The following is a 17,509-nucleotide window of genomic DNA, read 5'->3' as shown; positions in this document are numbered from 1 at the left end:
GCCATGGAGGCTGAAAAAAGGAATGAGCTAGGGGAGTTCTAAGTACAGATATCCAATTTCAAAAGTAGGGAGTCAGTCACAAGAAAAATAAGTACTCAAGTACAGCTACCTGAAAAAAGTACTGTAAATAATGATTGCTTATCTACTTTGCGGCAGCTCATTTGAAGCCATTTGGCTTCATCCCAGCTTTCAGTGTGAGCGCCGCTAAAATACAAACAACGCCTTTTTTTTCTGCTTTTATTGCCTTTCCGTGACGAGCCCGCTTGGCTCGCGAGCAGCGGGGAGGCAGGTCACAGTAACCTAGTGATGGAAGGCACCCGGGCCTGTTAACCCCCCCTCCCCGCGCCTCTCCGGTTCAGCAGAGCTTGCAGCCAGAGACGCGGAGAAAAAAATAAAAAAAGCGACACAAAGGCAGCTCGCCATTTAGCAGAAGGCTTTTTATGGCTCCGCATTAACGAACCCGCAGTGCTTCATCATTTTTAGAGTTGCTCTGAATGAGCTACACAATCGAGCCTCCATGTTTTACCGGTAGTATAAAAACTGGACAGTGGTGAAAAAGCTCTGGTAAATTTTTGTAAGGTTTAGGTAAATTTCCATGCGAAATTAAATTACCGAATTTTTTTTAATATTTCAAATTACTATAAACATTTGGGCTCGTCACAAAAGTAGAGCCCTCACTGCTAGCATAATTAGCAATTGTATATTTTCCAACCGTTATGTCCTCGACGTGTGCAACAAATAATTCATATTCATTATATTTCATTATAATCATTCATCATAATCATCAATTTCATTTAATCCTGTTTTGAATTGTTATTTGTCTTTGTAAAGCACCATGGATTTGTTTTGTGCGTGTGGTATGTAAGTCGATCCTGCTTTTGTAAAAGAGCACGCTGACCCACATTGTCACTTGTCTTCATCTGTTTTCTTTTCCCTCTGCGACAGTGTACCCGTCCGTCGAACCAGGATGGCTGCAAGCAACCTACCAGGGAAAAACGGGTTTGATACCAGAAAACTACGTCATCTATCTTTAATTCTTAATTTTTTTTGGTCTCCATGGTATCCATGGAAAAGCCCACTACTGGTGAATGTTGCTGCGTATTTTCTATCTGCTTGAACGAGGGCTCCCACATGACAAATATACCTCTTTTTCTTTTTGATTTGCAAAACAAACTTCTTCAAATGTGTTTTTAATAACACATCTTTTCGCAACATGTTTTTACGACCTCCAATGACACTCGGGAACCACTTGACTAGTTTTATTGGCCTGAAATATTACCTTCAGCAATTTGTAATTATTTTTTATGTAAAAACAAACATCAGCAAAAGAAACGGGCCCTCGCAAATCGGCAAGGTTTCCCGTCATGATCCACTCGCACACCGTTACGAAATTTCCCGTCGCTCATCTGTCTGGTGTACATAATTAAAATTTGATAACAATGGGAAAATATCTGTAGGTCAGCTCCCATGGTGAAAGATGTTTTATAGCTTGAATTCCTGAGGCTCCTTTGTAGCTCTGCTTGGCTAATTTCATGTTGGGGCAGAAAATTCTTACACCACCTTTACCTAATAATAATAATAATAATAATGCACCTTACATTACTGCGGTCATTACACTGGCCGTACACTTTTTGCTGTCACTGTGTTTGTAAATCATAGAAATGATCACCTGTAAAGCATGGGTTCTCAAACTTTTGGGGTCCAGAGGAAACGCCAAAAAAAAAAAAAAAAAAACAGCACGCATGTCACAAATTAACCACTGCACTTAAATATAGTCAAATAAAAACTTTACATAATGATTCAATTGAAATACACACAAGTATATAAATTCTACCAATAAACAAACAGGCTTAAAAGACTCAATGAAATTATTTCTGGGTGATTCTTAGAATGTGTCCTGGTCAAACATATTCAGGACATACTGAAGGAAAGTTTGACCTTATTTTGAAGAAGTTTATTTTTGGGCTCTGATGTCACACTCCTGGACCATACTTTCTGAGAACCACCCATATACTTTAACAAATGTAGCCACAGGAATAATTTGTAGCCTGGCCATTTAATTCAGTGATTCCTTTGCGTACCACAAGAGGGCGCTTGCACTTTGATACCCACAGCTCTACATAAGCAAACTGTATATTCATGATACCACATTTATTGCAAATTGATTTGCGGACCCCCAAGCTACGACTCATGGATCCCAGTTTGAGAACCACTGCTGTAATTTTTTTTGTGTTATCAAATTGCTGGGCAGGATGACTTCAGCATACAATGTGTTTGTGGTACACGGGTGTACCAGCATTTTTTTTTTTATTACTATTAATATTATTGTTGTAATCTGAACATGTGTACACATTTCAAGGGCTTTAAAAAAAAAAAAAAATCCCCTTTGGTTATCCAACTGAAACGTGACTGTACTGTACCGGGAAGGAGGGGAGGGACCGAAACTATATTTCAGGAATGTCAGGTGGCCTTGGCTGCGTATGACTGATGTGGGAAGAATGATGAGAAAACTCCCTAAAAGTGAAGAGTTGCAAGGGTGCGTTGCGGAAATTTGAACCATGTCCCGCATTGTGTAACATTTCCACACGTAGGGAGGTTGTTTCCTCTGCAAGCAACTGCTGTCTGCACGCTGCATTTACACCTTTTATAAATAAACACAATGATTTATGAAGGTTGAGCTACAAGGTTTTTTTTCCCCCCATTTTGGCTAGTGTTATCGCTAGCTATATTTCATGGGCCACTTACAACGACAAAGTGGAACAGATCTGGCCCTCAGCCCTCGTGTTTGACACCACTATTTCAGATTCAAACATTTTTAATGACGTTGACAATTATGCCGCCTGCATGTTCATCCGCCTCGGAAAATAGTTCTAAAAGCTTCGTCGGTCGGATGATCTTTTTGAGTGTTGTTTTATTGATTGGTTGTTTTGATTGATCCCACACAGTAAAGCGTAAAAAGGCAGAAGGGGGCGCTCAAGGCAGCTTTGACAAAAAATGCACTTGAAGAAGAAGCGAAAAAGGAGTCCAGTAAACATGTGGTCACTTGGGGTGGAAGAGCAGCGGCCTCACCATGCCCGCCAGGACCTTGGGCAGCTGCGAGGCGATCACCTCGGTCATCATCTCGGGAAACTCCACCTTCATGGCGTCGGCCTGGATGAACGTGCTCAGGCAGAACAGGTTGACCTTCTTCACTATCTGCCAAGGGGGCAGGAGACAGAAGGTTAGAGTTTTTTTGTGGCGCCACGCCGGCGGTTTTTGGCGGGCGTACTTCGTGCATGGCGTCCATGAGCTTGGTGAGGTGGTAGAAACGCTGAGAACTGGCCACCACGCCTTTCTCCTTCCCGTGGATGGCCTTGGTCAGCTCGCGGATGTAATTCTGACGCATCTCCTCGAAGGCCCCCTGGCTTTTCAGACCCTCCAGAGGCACTGAGGGAACAAGGACACTTGGCACTCAATCATGAAGAATTTTTTTTCAAACTTTTTTTTACCTGTGTTGAGTAAGATGATGGCCTTCATGCAGAGGAACTCCTCGCGGGTCACTTGAAGGTTGGCAAACTCCTGCGGGATGAACTGGATGGCCAGGCACAGGTCGTAAATGGGAGATCTCCTCATTTGTTCCCTGAGGCGCAGTAAAAAAACAAAACAAATATACGCGCTCTTTGAATGGCCATTACTTCAACTTATTTGCTTTTCTCGCATGTGCAAATTGGCCTACGTAATGGCAAGCAGACGATTACATTTTGGAGAAAGGAAATATGTCAGTCAAACTTTTGAAAGTTATGTTCCAATAGGAAAATATTTTTGAAAAAAAAGCACAATCTTTGCAAAAAACATAATTTGTTGTGATTAAAAAAAATATAAAATAATGGAAATTTACATTATCAGAAATGGCTACTCAAAGACTACATGGGTTTAAAACAAAATTCAGCTCTTCATACTCACAGACTTAAAACGAGGTCAGGCGCAAAGTATATATATTCCCTGGTGACGTTTTGAAAGGAGCGCCAGCCGAGAGAAAACACCATCAGGTTCATCCACGAGTACTGGATGAGCGTCATCTGGTCAGTGATGTGAAGATTACGAAAGCCTTAGCAAAAGAAATCACATTTTCAAATAGTAGCATCGGAATCATCATTTTTCTTCGATTATATTTTTTATCATCGCCAAAATTGAACATATTTTATTTTCAATTGCCCAATCCTGCTTTTTATCTTTTTTTCAGTGCATCAGGCTGAGACTCGGAGAAAATCTGTGATTTGGCGCCTGCAGAAAGGTTACCTGGCAAAGACTTGGACCACTTGACGATCCACAGGAGCTGCTTCTCGCACAGATTGTTGAGGCTGTTGAGCAGCGCGTGCGAGACGTCGGTCTGCACGCCTTCGTAGCCCGAAAACACCACCTCGGGTTCGATGTTCTCCAAGATGGCGACGATGTGCTGAGAGAACTGAATCTCCTGGATGCCCGGCACGCCCGCCATGGCGCTCAGGGCCTGGCTGTCGCCCGACACGGACAAGTGCGGCGGGAACATGACCGAGTGAGACAAGCCCAGCGCCTTGAGGGCTCCGAAACGTTTCAACTTCCTGCCTGAGGGGGCGGAGCAAAAGGTTTGCAGTTTTTGCACTACTGTTTTGGGTCTTATTGATTATACAGATTACCTCCAAGCATCATTCCTGCTTGATAGCACTTCCGCAGGCGACATGCCGGGCAGTTTTTTCTCCGGATCTTGTCCACAATGCAGTCATTGCGTCCGGCGCACAGGTAGCTGTGATGACCTTTAAAACCAGAGGTCACCAACCAAAAAAACATAATTTATCTCAAAAAAAAATTTCAAATGCAAGTAAGGGAGTGTAGGGAGAAAGGAAAAAAAAACATGTTCAAGGGCTCCTTAGTGTTCCGTGAAAAGCTCTGAGGGAGAACATGAGATAGTGGCAAGGCTGTAAGGACGGAGTGACACGGCCAGGGTGAGACACGGTGGCTCTCGTGTATCCGCCGTTGTGCGATAACAAGCAAAACAAATCCAAAAAGGCCCAGATAGCGTCGCCAACCATCTCGGGCAATTACCAAAGAAGGTTAGAGGATGCTTTTTTTTTTTTTATTAAGGGAGGGGGGGGGGCATGAATCGCCACGGCCATAGTTTTGTTTTTTTTAAACTTGTCTGCCTGTCTGCGTTCCAAGCCCTGATGTTAAAGACTAACTGGACCAACATGGCGATTTCAATATTTGGCAGTAGAAAATTCTGATGAATAATTAATTCACTCATCACTCATTCATTCATTAACTATTTTCTATTGCCCAATCCTGTCCTGTGTGTTGTTTTTTTTTTCTTCTTCAGCGCATCAGGCTGAGACTTGGAGCAAATCTTGAACAATTAATTCAAAAAGTATAAAAGGGCCATAATTGAGTAATTGTGTTGAATTGATTGAAGTAAATGAAGCACCTCACCTTCCACTGCTCTTTTAAAAAAGACCTTGCAACTGCCGCAGGTTAGAACTCCGTAATGGCACCCGGAGGCCTCGTCACCACAGATCACGCAAGATCTCTGAGGGGGCATGCTGTGGAAAAAAGAAACCACTTCATTTCTCTTTAGACAGTAACAACTACTTATTAGTTGTTTTTCACAGAGGATAAAGAATATATGTCTGAGTATTGGTATATTGCCTTTCTACATGTGCTACTGCACCATTTGTGTTCAAATATGAATTATAACACTGATGCTATTTGTTGGCCTGTGTATCGCATTTCACATTGATTGTTAGCATTAAGCTAAGCAATGTTGCCAAGGCATAACAACTGCAATTCTATTTTGGTTGGGCACCATACTGTGTAGATAAATTTAAGTGCAGTCCATTATGGTTAGTTTCGCTCATTTTTTTTGTCCGCAAGTCAGTAAAAAGTCAGTGTCAATGATAATTTTAATAATAATAATTTTAACATGTCATATTCATCAACAATCCCCCAAAATTGTTTAAATAGTGACACCTGTGGCCCGGAGGTTCAAATTTACCTGGCAAAGGCGTTGAAAGGCGTATGGTTCCGCTGAGCCACGGCCTGGCTGTGCATCCCATTGTAGCCGAACGGGTCCTCCGTCACCCCGGCCGATTGGACCCAGAACTGCGCCTCCCCGGGCCCCACAGCGGGCACCTGCCAGCGGCCCACCTCGCTCTTGTACACGGCCAGGTGAGCCGGCGAGGGCGCACCGGCATCCAAGTGGAGCGCTGTGCCTTTCCGGGCGAAGCCTACGCGGGGGTCGGCCTTCGCCTGGCCATGCTGGCCCATCTGCTCCGCCGGGTTCATGTGCACCAGGAAGTTGGGCGAAGCTTCCTGCGCCGGCCGGGGACCCACCGGGGCGAAACGCGCGCACTCCGGCTCTTCGAAGCCGAAGTGAGGCTGCTTGCGGCCGTCTTGGGCGCATCCGTCCAGCGCGTCGAAGGCCGGACACGGCGTCTCCATAATGACGGACGCTTCTTGCTCGTCCTTGATGAACTTGGACACGTTCGAGCCAACCTGCTCAACGTTATCTTTGACATAGTGCTGCCACTTTAAAAAGTCATTTCCACGCTCGTACGGAGTCTCCCCCTGCAGCGGCGGCGGTTGCTGCTGCTCATCTGGCGGAGGAGCGTCCAACAGGTTAGCGCAGTCTCTGAACACCGAACCGTCGCCCTGGCTCGGCGGAACGGTGGCGGCCGCGTAACCATCGTCGTCAGGGAGCTTCATGTCGTTGAAGTCGATGATGTCACCAACGGACTCAAGTATCCTCCCGTGTACTTTCTCCATTTTGGAGTGCGTAAAAGGAGCCACTCGCGCGAGTCCTGCGCGCCTCCAAGCAGAACGCAGAGTGCGGAGTTGAGGATTCAAGGGAGGTTCCTGTGATCACACCCCCTCCTCTTCCAAAATCCACGACCAGGGTGACGAAAAGGAGGGCCAAGTAGGGCCTTCAACCCCCCCCCCCCCCCAAAATCACAGAAGAACATTCAATATATATATATATATGAAAAAATACATTTTGTAAGCCACTGTTAATTAGATACACTGCGCTTAAATATTTAAAAAAAACATAAAAACGGCACTTAGATATTTTAATAATTCAATTTAAATGCATTTCGCATAAATTAAAATAATTCTGAAAGTGAATATATAGTCCTCAAAAGTTGAATACAACTGAACTGTACTTAACAAATGAACTACACTGGATATATAAAAGGTCCACAACAAATAACATGATGCAGTTTGAACATTTAATTAATTGATTCTCACATGCCATTAGATAAAGGCCAAGCATCACTTAGTGCCACACTTTCAGAATCACTTAGCTGTTCCACAAGAAATATAAAAAAAACTTCAAAAACTGTTCAATTTGACCTGCAACACAACAGAGTTGAACGTATCTCATGAGAAAACTCCATTTGGATGACGTCACTGCTAAATTGATGTCAGAATATTTATTTTACCTTATCTCTCAATTATCTCGAAAATAATCTGGTTCCCTATACTAGTCCATCAAAAACAATGATAATGAGACTTTGCCAAATATGAAAACCAAATTTTTTGCTCATGTTGGTTTGCCGAGTGCGGTGATGCTGCTGCTTTTTTTTGGGGGGGGGGGGGGGGATGCACACGTCGGCCTTGGCCCTATCTCTTGCGTCATAACCATGTCGCTATCAGTAGTATATGTATGTGTGTGTGTGTGTGTGTGTGTGTAGTAGCTGTCCGTCTCTATCCTTGATTTGAACCTCCTGTATGAAACAAAACAACTTATGATTGTGAAAACCACATGAGAGGTCATTGGGCGAGAGTTTGAGAGCCCGGCAGTGCCACCTTGTGGTTAACTCTGACATTGACATAATGTTGAGATTTTTCGGCTAAACTCAGGCTTTATTTTTGATTGTTTAATTTTGAACTATTGACTGAAAAGATGGTTGCGACTCATTGTGTCACTTCATTCAGCTGCCTGGCGAGCTGAGCCAGGGTCTTCACTTCCCGCTTGCCCATCGCCAGCAACTCGAAGCGAAGGCTGGAGATGTCCCTCTTGATCGCTTTCAGTTCGCCTGCGGGACAAGATGTTTCGCAACCGAGATGCTGAGAACACAATGTGCGTGTTTTTGTGTGTGGGTGTGTGCTCCAATCACCTTCATTCACTTCGTCGTTTTCTTTGTCCCGCTGCGCTTTCAGGATGTGTCTCTTGACGAGGCGGCTCATGATCTTCTGGAAAATGGAAATAGAGGTGAGTAATTGTATAATGACAGGCTGATTCAGATCCAGCATGTCACCGTGCTCGAGGTAAAATCACTTAAATGAAACTGAAGAGGACCGTAATGGACAGTAATCTTGCAAAATTGTTTAATACACAAGATTAAATCCCAAAGTGTAGCACAATAGTCGAAGTGTTGGGGAAAAAATCATTGTTGTAAACACACATCTTGGTATATTTAATTTTACAATAATTTTTGGAAATAGTCATTTGAGATTAGTAATTAATGTTGACCCTACAAAACGTCAGAAACTACAAAACTAGCTAGATGGTAGCTAACTAGCAAGATAGCTAACTAGCAAGATATCTTGCTAGCGAGCTATATTGCATTTTATTTTCATTTCATAAGTGGTAGTGTAGGTTTTGGAAAGTTCAGCTGTTGATAGAAGTAGACAGGCAGGAAAGTAAGATTTTTTTTACTTGATAACGTGTTGGGCAAGTGGATGTGTCCACTCTGGAGTCTTCTTGTTGACTTAACTAAGACCAAAAACATAAGAAGAAACATGAGGCGGACGCAGCTAACTTTGCAAAATGAAAACTCAGATTGATGATTCATGATGTTCCCTACTTTGTTGTGTTCCATTATGTCACTCTGCATATTTTCTCTGACTTTCTCTGGAGCTACATCTAAAAGACATCCTTTGAGTTTTTGCAAGAGTGAAGCAACCGGGCCGAGACTCGGGAGCAGGTTGAAGGGGACGGGCAGTGAACCGCCTGGCTCAAAGTATGAAAACCACAATTTGGCTCGGGCAAACTTCCACTCCACGTCAGCGTCACCCTGAACAAGACACAAAATTATTATTTCAATCTGGAGTCATCAAACTTTTTGGAATGCGAAAGGAATCCAGTGAAAGTGGAAAACCTTCGGCAACCAAGCGCACCTCAATCTCCTGAAAGGAACTATTGAACATGGCGATGAGCATGTTGAGCAAGACGATCACCATGATGACGTTGTAGACGCCGTACAGGATGTAGCCGATGTTCTCGATGAACTTGTGGTCGATATCGATCACGACCGACTTCACTTCCGACAAGCCGAAGATGGCCCAGAAGAGCGTTTTGAAGCTCTCCTCCAGTCTGTGATGAAGAATGGCGGAAATGAAGTATCAATACTTTGTTAGGTATCTCCACAAAAAGAATCAGAACAGAACCGCAACTCACGTGGTGAAAGCCTCGTTGTGCTTGGCCCCGAGGTAGTACGAGTACAAGTTGAACATCCCCATCATGAAGGCCACAAAGACGGTGATGAAAATCACCAGGAACTTAAAGATGTCCTTCACCGTCCTGCCCAGCGAGATCTGCAACGGACCGAAGCTCTCGTTGGCCGGCAGCACGTAGGCGATGCGGCAGAAGCTCAGCACGACCGCGACGGCGTACAGGCCCTCGGAAATGAGCTGCGGATCTGATGGAAGCCACTTGACTCGGGCTGGAAGTGAGGAACGCGACAGTGCAGTCATGCTAGCAGTCCCCAAAAGTCTGAACCTCTGCTCTGTGACTTACCAAGCTGAAAATACCGAATGTCCGAGGGCAGAGCGGCGCTGGACAGGTTAGTGTTGTTCTCGTCCACGTAGCGCTGAGCGGCGTACACGTGCCACCACGCCATCAGCCGCGCGATGAACGAGCCATTGAAGATGGCCAAAATGTTGAAGTCCAGAAAGTTCCACGGTTCTGCGATATATTCCCTGATGTCCTGCGACCAAATGTCATTGCATTCTTTCCAAATTTTCCCTGTGGATGGAGAAAAAAACCCTGAGATGCCGCTCCTAAGAGTTCTCATGATGAGAAGATCGAACCTAGCACCCAGGACACGATGAGAATCTCAATCCAGGTGAAAGGCGTGGTGTTCATGCGGAAGAGCTGCGAGGGTGGACGGTGGGTCGTCATGTTGGGCAGAAGCGACGGACCGTTGAAACGGTCGGCTGCGTTCAGAACCAGGAGGCACAAGAAGGTGACAAAGGAGGCGGCGTGGGACACAAACTTCAGAAACGGACCACACATCACCTTCCCGAGCTGATGGAGTGAGGGAAACAAGATCATTTTAGATCATTGGAGACATGACATATCCTCTGATGGCCAACCTTGCTGGATGGTGCAATCCAGGACACCAGAGCTAGAACGGGCAAGCTAACTGTGATCCCGAAGACCAGGAGAACCTTAACTGCTGTAGTCTGTCGACGGAGTCCAGAAACGTTCTGATACCAGATGGAGAGCAGCTGTTGCTGGCAGTTGGGATGGGCCACAAACTGACAAACAGGCGAAGATTTAAGACTCACTCCAGCGGATAAAGAAAAAATCAAGACTGCTTTTATTTTGTCGAACACTCACTTTCTTAACGTCATACTTGATTGCAAGTTTTAACCTGGCCAGCTTTTGCCCACTCTCCAGCGAGTCGCCGTGCAAGATGGCCGCCACTTCCTCAGTGTTCTGGCACAAGTCCAAGAGGCCCACCGTGAAGTCTTTGCACTGCACGGACAGTTTCTTGTAGTCGTTCTGACGCAACAAAATGGAAGATGCGGGTCTTAATCATCATTAATCAATCATCGTTCTCTGTATTTTTACCTTGAACTCCATCTCGGTGCTGGCTAAGACCGCCAGCTCGTGGCTCAGCTCCAACGCCGCCATCATGGGATCTTCGTTGGAGAGCGACAGATAGGCCGGACTGGCGAGACCTTTGTAGGCGTCGATGCGGGACTGCGAATGTCTGAAGGAGTCGGCGGCTTGCTGCCGGCTGCAGGCGGCGCAGCAGCAGAAGTAGTCGTGGGGCCGCTGGATGCGAGCCCCCCTGGCGAGAAGCAAGTGCACGATCTCGTAGTCGTGGCACTGGGAGGCCAGAATGATGGCCGTGATGTCGTTGGAGAAAAGGCCGCAGTTCTCGTCCTCGGCAAAGAGGTCTCCGCGTACGTCCACCTGACTAGAGCTAGAAGACAATCTCTGAACGTCGGCAAAGTCGCGCCGGCTCAAGATGGCCTCCACGATGCGCACGTAACCTTTACGGATGGCTAAGAGCAACGCGTCTCCAGTCCCGGTCAGCTCTTTCCTCTCCAGGAGTAACTTGGTGATCTCCAAATGCTCGTTGGCCACGGCCAGCTGCAAAGCGTTCTGGCCCGTGAAATGGACGCCGCTGACGTTGATGTCCGGCAGCTCGTCCACCAAGCGCCTCACTTCGGAAACGTTGCCGTGCACGACAGCTTCTAAGAAGGCTTCCTCGGTCAGGGAGAGCCCGGAGCCGGGATGGTCGCGGAAGAGGGGGGCGGCCTTCCACGTGGCCGACCCTAAGAGTTGGGCTGTCATCTGCCCGTTTGCTAGGGAAACACATGGAAGCCATTGCTTGGGGTGTGGCGGATATTTTGTATTGCACTGGAGCAGACCAATTTTTTATGTAGTCGTGTGAAGGTTAATTTATTTTGACCAAGTCCTGCAGAGAGCTTCAAGGAAGTGACAACTCTGCAGACCTGAGTTATTACTCTCCCCCCCATGAAGGATACCACCCAGAGACTCATCATCTGCCCTCCTTGACACCCTCAAGCTCAACCTTGAAGGAGGCCAAACCCGGGGAAGGACACCCGCAGCATGTCGCCAAGCTTTTTATAGACTACACCTGACGTGTTTACATGTGAGAGTCCCTCCAGATCAGCATATGGGATTGAACAATGAATCAGCCACCAAACTAAGAAAATCTGGTTTTCTATTCAGTAATTTCATTTGAAAGATGCACTCAAGGCACCCGCTAATTGCTACTTACGATGACTTCCCCTTTTATCCAATTGTACGCATTGTTGGAAAGGATTAGCTTGGGCGCAACTGACTTGAGCGGATGTGGAGTCACAGGTCACATAATTAGGTCAAGCCACAAACAAAGATGGTCACTTTTAAACTGACACTGTCAGAAAGCTATTGATTTACACATTTGTTTATTATGGTGGTTGTAGTTTGCAGTTCTGCAAAAAGTAAAAACCAAGCAAGGTTAGACATAAAGCCAAATTATAAAATAGGTTCCTTGTATTAGTAAAAAAAATGTTTTAGTACATACACTAGTTTTAATTTCATTTTCTAATAGCAGTTAAACAAATTAAAAGCATGCAGCCCATCTTGGTGAACATATATAAGATGACTAATCATTTTTCCACTCACCTCAAAGAAAGTCTGATCTGTTACTTTCCATCCACCAGTCTCATTGCGGTAAAGTAATATACGATAACGTAATGAAGCTTGTCTCTATCCTGCCAGCCTGTTGTTTGCCCGCCGCCTGCTTAAATGACCAAGAGGTTGTGGTCATCGCACTGTTTTGTGTGAGGTCACGATTGGGAGGTGGGCGGCTCGGTGGCGCACGCCCGCGACCCCCGTGGGGACAAGCAGATGAATGGATGGAAGATTGGGAGGGCACATATTTTAACTTGGATTTAAAAGCATTCTTACTTTGTATTTATATATATATATATATATATATATATATATATATATATATATATATATATATATATATATATATATATATATATATATATATATATTATATATATATATTTTTTTAAAGCTATGGGGACATGGACATGTTTTTTCCTTCTTCTCGGGCATTATGCAAATTTATAGTACTTATAATTAACATATTAATTTCCTGCGTCTTTAGCGCCCTCTGCTGGGCAACTTTGGTACACGCACAGCAACCGTTGCCACGGAAGTGCGTCTTGAGTCGTTTAATGATGGCTGCACCGTTCATAAACATCCAGGTAAGTGCTCCATTTCTTAAGTACTTGAATAAGTTAAACACAAGTCACCTTAATCCACAACACTGACGCCTTATTGATCAGTGTGACACAACATTTTAGTGGGCGTTGTATAACTAGTATTATCTTTCGCGAATTGTTAGCAAACCGAGCTAAACTTGACGTGTTGTCCCGCCACCATTTTATATAATATTTACCTCACTTATTTTGTCATTGACATATTTAACACAGTGCAAACACACATTCTACATCACTGTGACATCATAAACGTCATGGCTCTGCAGCAAGGATGTAGGTATACATGAAAAAAAATGCACCACTGGAACGGTTTTTTTAAAGCAAATATATGACGTCACGTCAACTATTACAAAGCTAACATGGCAAAGCTAATATTGGTGTGATTCAGGAGCAGCAGCAACATTATTGTTGCTCCCAAATGACTGAAAGACTTTTAAAAAAAAAAAAGGCTTGTTGTCCCCACACAGAGATGAGTGATGTCGAGCCTCCAGCAGGAGAGAGCAGCTCTGGTTGAGGAGCAGAAGGTCAACAGAGAGCGAGCTCGCAGATGTGTGCAGGAGACCAACCGCAGACGCAGGTATAATAATGCAATGAAAATTCTCTTTTTTCTCCGTTAAGAGCCACATCAACCTTAATCAACAAAAAATTATACATTTCCTCTGGGACAGTATCAAATTAAAAGTCTGCTCTTTCTGCGTCAGGGATCTGAGGGAGAAACAACGACTGTGGGTGCTGCAGGAGCAACAGCGGCGTGAAGAAGTCCTACAGCAACGCCGCCAGAAGATTCATGCTGTCACTGAGCACTTCCAGAGGTCTTACGTGCCTCCCTCTCAGAGGCCGACCCAATCCGAGCGACCCAGCTTGGGAAAGGACTGTCCAAATTTGGAAGATGCCCTCAGTCAAATCCGAGGCCCCAAGCAGGCGTCCACCATCCACAGGTATTGTACAGAATACAGAAAATTTCAAGATTGTTAACCTTGTTATTTTGCCAGTCAAATTATATTCAAAACATCAGGAAAACAATATTTTTTTAAGTAGAAAGAAAATATAAACGTGTTTGGCAAAAAAACTGAAGATTGTAGAAAACTTTTTTAGTAGAAGTTTTTTTTAAATTTTTTGTTTAATATAAAATGTTTTTGATTTTTTGTGTTTGTGTGTATGTTAAGTCAAACAAGCAGCGCCCCCACTTCCAGACCCCCCGCCGCTGCGTTGTCAGAATCGCCCCGACACCACTCTCCCGCCGCGGTGCAGGCGTACGTGGGACGTCAGGAGCAGAGCACTTATGCCCGCAAGTGGCAGGAACTTCCAAAGAAGCAACTGGAGCATAGTGAACAGGTATATTGCACGCTTGTTGCCATCTCCAACCTGAAAATGGCCTCCTCAAATTGACCAATCAAATTTTAGACTTTTTTTTTAATGTTTGTTTCTTTTCAAAAAGTTTTTTCAGTAGCGTGTGTAAATGTCGCCATCTGTTGGCAGCTGGAAGCAATGTAGCCTCTTTTAGGTTAGTGCACATCTGCCTGGCAAGTACATTCCATCCATCCATCTTTCCCCAGCTTCTTAATCAAACCAGAGCCGACCAATGATTTTTCCTGCCCATATAAACCGTAGCTGATGACAATTTTCATTGATGCCGTTGACGGCATTTTACGTCAACAGCGCTCAAAGTGATACGCCACTCATCACATCCCCCCCCCCCCCCTTCCCATTTCAGGATGACAACATGTCCTGCTGCTCCAAAACCGACAGTGTGTGCAGTCAGGACAGCTTGGAGAATGAGGAACCCAGCAAGAGCACCATCCTGCACTACTCTGAAAAGCCCGTCCAAGACCTCAAGTGCGCAAACGACATGCGTCATCTGCTGTCGGTACCCGGGCCCACTTTGGTGGCCGTGAAGCCGCACATCCACAGGCTCCCCGCCGACCTCAACTACAACCTGCCCACCCAGAAGGAAACCTGCGCCTCTGTCAATAACCTCAACAAGTTCTCAGCGGACTTCGCCATGTGGAAGCACATCAATACGGGAAGCCCAAAGTGCCAACTGAGTCACGAATCCAGCGGGTCCGTGGCGTCGTCACCTGCGGCCTGCAGAGTCCAGTTCACCAAAGGCATCCTTAAAACTACGCCCGGAGAAACGCCGACAGAATCCCCACAGGCTCACATCAACGCCGTCAAACCCGTCCAGTTCTTCGTGTGCGATAGCATCGAAGTGGCCAAAGCCAGGTCCAAGGCCGCGGACTCCAAGAACTCCTGCAAGAAGCTGCGCTGGCTGGACGAGGAGGCCGGCGAACCCGACGGGACCCGAGCCAGAGACAGCCACTCGCAGAAGTGGGCAGATGTCGGGGTTCAAGTCAACGGTGATGCCATGGGCTCGCACGTCCCTCGCGGGGACTACTCGACAAGAGTCGGGACAGCTCTGCTTCCCTCGGGCTTCGTCGCCCAATCCCCGGTCTCGGTGGCCAGGACCCGAGAGGAGTTGCAGACCACCATGAAGCACGGGGGCCCCGCCAGGGGCTCGTATGGCAGCGACCAAACCCGCGCCAGCCATCAGCTCCTTCTTCCTCCTGAGGAGGCTCCACACAAAGACACCCAGCGACTTATGACGGGCGACAGTTCCGCCATCAATCCTCACCCGACGCCCGCATTTCCCCGCCCTACGCCTGACAGCATCTGGAAAGGCTCGCCCGTTTTCAGTCAGCCGCCCACACCGGGGGGCGGCGGTCGAAGCCGGAGGGTGTTATCTGGGGAAAAAGTGTTGGACCGCACCCCCACCGATGAGGAGATCTATCAGCTGTGCCAGGATGTCCGCAGCGCCTTTGTCAGCACCGCGGGACAGCAACTGGACACGTCATTAGGTACACCTGTAATCTAAAAGCCGTTGCAAAGTTGATAAAAAAAAAAAACATTGCTTAAATTATGTCATGAAAAAAATACTATATAGTTTGGTCAAAACAATTATACATATCTTGCCTCCATTTCCTAAAACAATTTTTTTTCTCAGACAAAGCCGCGACCCCCCGATGTCAGACTTTCACAGGTGGGCGGGCCACAAACAAATCGGCTGCGGATCAGAATCGACGACCTTCTGGGTCAACCTATAAGAAACCTGAATTCTTTAAGGTAAGTTAGTTTTTTTTCTACTTCATTTTAGAATACAACCTTTAAACAAATCTAACATGTAAACTTTACAGATTACAAATCTCCAGGCTACAAATCCAGTAGGACTCTCTCCCAAAGGCCACTACACGGATCAGCCAAACAAAGGTGGGTCGCCAGAAAATAGTCACGGTCCAAACCGGCAAGTCACCGACGCCGCCACTCCCGTTTTTTGTCGCAGGCGTCAAAACCAGCAGTCAACGCCGCCTCAGCGACCTGTACGCCTACGACAACCACAACAAAGCACACAAGATCACCTCGCAGCCACACCAGCAGCAGTACCAGCGACGACACCTGGCGCCGACGTCCATCTCCATGGAGGAGGAGAGAATCTTTCAATCCCTCAACCGACTCAACTGCCAGCTGTTGCGCAAAGGTGGCTTGCATTGACACGAGTCCAGCGGTAGCATTTAATTTCTAACCAAACGTGCCTTATCGAAGGACAAAAACAGGCCCGAGAGCCTGATTTTAATTTCAATCCTGCATAGTCAGCGTTTTTTTGTGGAACAACGTGGACAATTATTTGTATCTTTAATGTACATAGTACAATCAAAAGTAATATTTGTAACAAGCTCAAACTTACTGTTGGCTCGATTTAAAAAAAAAAAAAAAAACTTCCCCTAGCTAAATAACATGAGCAAAACTATTTCTGATGCAACTCTTGAACAGTTTGAAATGATCCTAAAATGAGAGCGCTGAGGTGGGTGGGGGTTCCAGTTTGACTTGGGGTTACCTCGCTCCTCCTCCCAACATGTCTGATTTTGCCCTTTTGTCGGCCTGCTCATACTTGCTCCAAAAAGTAAACGTGGAGGAAGCCCACCTAAAGTGTCAACGGCTCTTCTCCGTATGACTCTAAAAATAAAAACTGCTCAGCACAAGCGTGTGCATGTCCTTAAATCCCATCCAAAAACCACATGGCTTATTTCCATTTTCTAGATGGTGATTCAGTAGCCCGTAATGGCTCATTTGTTGCCCGTTTTTCCTGAACGCTGACAGGAGGTGGTGTGCTTTCATGACATTTAAGCCCTCGGCCGGGACAACACCCAAGAAAGACAGACGGAAAATAAGGGAAGACGTTTCCACTCGGTTGCAAGTTGCAGCTTGCGCCGCGGCGGGGCCCTAATCTCCAGCGTTTTGTCACAGTCCATTTGAAAATACTTGTTGAGAAGGTAAAGCTTACTGGCTAACTTGGAGATTTAAGTTGAACTTCAGGCTGCTATTAAATAGACTTAATTGCGCAACTTGTTTCTACTTAGCGGAGCCAACACAAAAATTAAATAGTCAGGCAATTTTGTTCTGTTGCTTAATGTGCGTTGTGCTGAAAAAAAAATAATGCCAGTGGGTAATAGTTAGCTTAAAGGAC

The 17,509-nt window shown here is 45.8% G+C and overlaps 4 protein-coding genes across 8 annotated transcripts in view; 2 read left to right on the top strand and 2 right to left on the bottom strand.

The window, feature by feature from the left end:
- LOC148395462 (rho GTPase-activating protein 42-like) overlaps positions 1-2,671 on the top strand; it is a 29,894-nt gene extending 27,223 nt beyond the window's left edge. For all 4 annotated transcript variants that reach the window (XM_088380050.1, XM_088380048.1, XM_088380049.1 and 1 more), the window contains one exon: positions 946-2,671. In XM_088380050.1, coding sequence (XP_088236176.1) covers positions 946-1,034 — 89 coding nt within the window. In that variant the 3' untranslated portion in view covers positions 1,035-2,671. The remainder of the gene's footprint in view (positions 1-945) is intronic.
- Positions 1,245-6,851, bottom strand: pgr (progesterone receptor). The gene is made up of 8 exons (XM_088380055.1): positions 6,005-6,851; positions 5,443-5,552; positions 4,656-4,772; positions 4,279-4,584; positions 3,943-4,087; positions 3,489-3,619; positions 3,269-3,426; positions 1,245-3,195 (listed from the first exon to the last, which is right to left on the bottom strand). The coding sequence occupies exons 1-8, from the start codon at positions 6,772-6,774 to the stop codon at positions 3,040-3,042; spliced, it is 1,893 nt and encodes a 630-aa protein (XP_088236181.1). The 5' UTR covers positions 6,775-6,851; the 3' UTR covers positions 1,245-3,039.
- An 803-nt stretch (positions 6,852-7,654) lies between these two features.
- Positions 7,655-12,670, bottom strand: trpc6b (transient receptor potential cation channel, subfamily C, member 6b). The gene is made up of 12 exons (XM_088380051.1): positions 12,380-12,670; positions 10,808-11,550; positions 10,574-10,738; positions 10,327-10,491; positions 10,042-10,258; positions 9,749-9,976; positions 9,410-9,674; positions 9,130-9,325; positions 8,817-9,026; positions 8,669-8,725; positions 8,127-8,202; positions 7,655-8,045 (listed from the first exon to the last, which is right to left on the bottom strand). Exons 2-12 carry the CDS (start codon positions 11,537-11,539, stop codon positions 7,924-7,926), a joined length of 2,433 nt encoding a protein of 810 aa, XP_088236177.1. The 5' UTR covers positions 11,540-11,550; positions 12,380-12,670; the 3' UTR covers positions 7,655-7,923.
- cep126 (centrosomal protein 126) lies at positions 7,910-17,024 on the top strand. Of its 2 annotated transcripts, XM_088380053.1 has the most exons (10): positions 7,910-8,089; positions 8,170-8,221; positions 12,876-12,975; positions 13,458-13,567; positions 13,692-13,928; positions 14,157-14,325; positions 14,705-15,845; positions 15,992-16,110; positions 16,182-16,254; positions 16,328-17,024. In XM_088380053.1, the coding sequence occupies exons 4-10, from the start codon at positions 13,467-13,469 to the stop codon at positions 16,534-16,536; spliced, it is 2,049 nt and encodes a 682-aa protein (XP_088236179.1). In that variant the 5' UTR covers positions 7,910-8,089; positions 8,170-8,221; positions 12,876-12,975; positions 13,458-13,466; the 3' UTR covers positions 16,537-17,024. The 2 variants fall into 2 exon arrangements, with proteins under 2 accessions (XP_088236179.1, XP_088236180.1); XM_088380054.1 differs by lacking the exons at positions 7,910-8,089; positions 8,170-8,221; positions 12,876-12,975 and adding an exon at positions 13,246-13,263.
- Positions 17,025-17,509: the final 485 nt, after the last annotated feature.

This window comes from Syngnathus floridae, chromosome 7 (assembly GCF_059516105.1).
Source record: "Syngnathus floridae isolate MCC-2025c chromosome 7, RoL_Sflo_1.0, whole genome shotgun sequence".
Classification (NCBI taxonomy): Eukaryota; Metazoa; Chordata; class Actinopteri; order Syngnathiformes; family Syngnathidae; genus Syngnathus; species Syngnathus floridae.
The sequence above is the reverse complement of the archived record's forward strand: the minus strand, read 5'-3'. Positions and strand labels throughout refer to the sequence as shown.

Excerpts from the sequence above, each read along its gene's own strand:
- pgr (XM_088380055.1), bottom strand. The coding sequence starts at position 6,774 with ATGGAGAAAGTACACGGGAGGATACTTGAGTCCGTTGGTGACATCATC. Across the intron at positions 5,553-6,004 it reads CCTTTCAACGCCTTTGCCAG|CATGCCCCCTCAGAGATCTT; the intron begins GTAAATTTGAAC and ends TTTTTTCCACAG. Across the intron at positions 4,088-4,278 it reads GTGGTCCAAGTCTTTGCCAG|GCTTTCGTAATCTTCACATC; the intron begins GTAACCTTTCTG and ends TCTTTTGCTAAG.
- trpc6b (XM_088380051.1), bottom strand. The coding sequence starts at position 11,539 with ATGACAGCCCAACTCTTAGGGTCGGCCACGTGGAAGGCCGCCCCCCTC. Across the intron at positions 9,027-9,129 it reads GTTCCTTTCAGGAGATTGAG|GGTGACGCTGACGTGGAGTG; the intron begins GTGCGCTTGGTT and ends TGTCTTGTTCAG. Across the intron at positions 8,726-8,816 it reads ACATAATGGAACACAACAAA|TTAAGTCAACAAGAAGACTC; the intron begins GTAGGGAACATC and ends TTTTGGTCTTAG.
- cep126 (XM_088380053.1), top strand. The coding sequence starts at position 13,467 with ATGTCGAGCCTCCAGCAGGAGAGAGCAGCTCTGGTTGAGGAGCAGAAG. Across the intron at positions 15,846-15,991 it reads GCAACTGGACACGTCATTAG|ACAAAGCCGCGACCCCCCGA; the intron begins GTACACCTGTAA and ends TTTTTTTCTCAG. Across the intron at positions 16,255-16,327 it reads CACGGATCAGCCAAACAAAG|GCGTCAAAACCAGCAGTCAA; the intron begins GTGGGTCGCCAG and ends TTTTTGTCGCAG.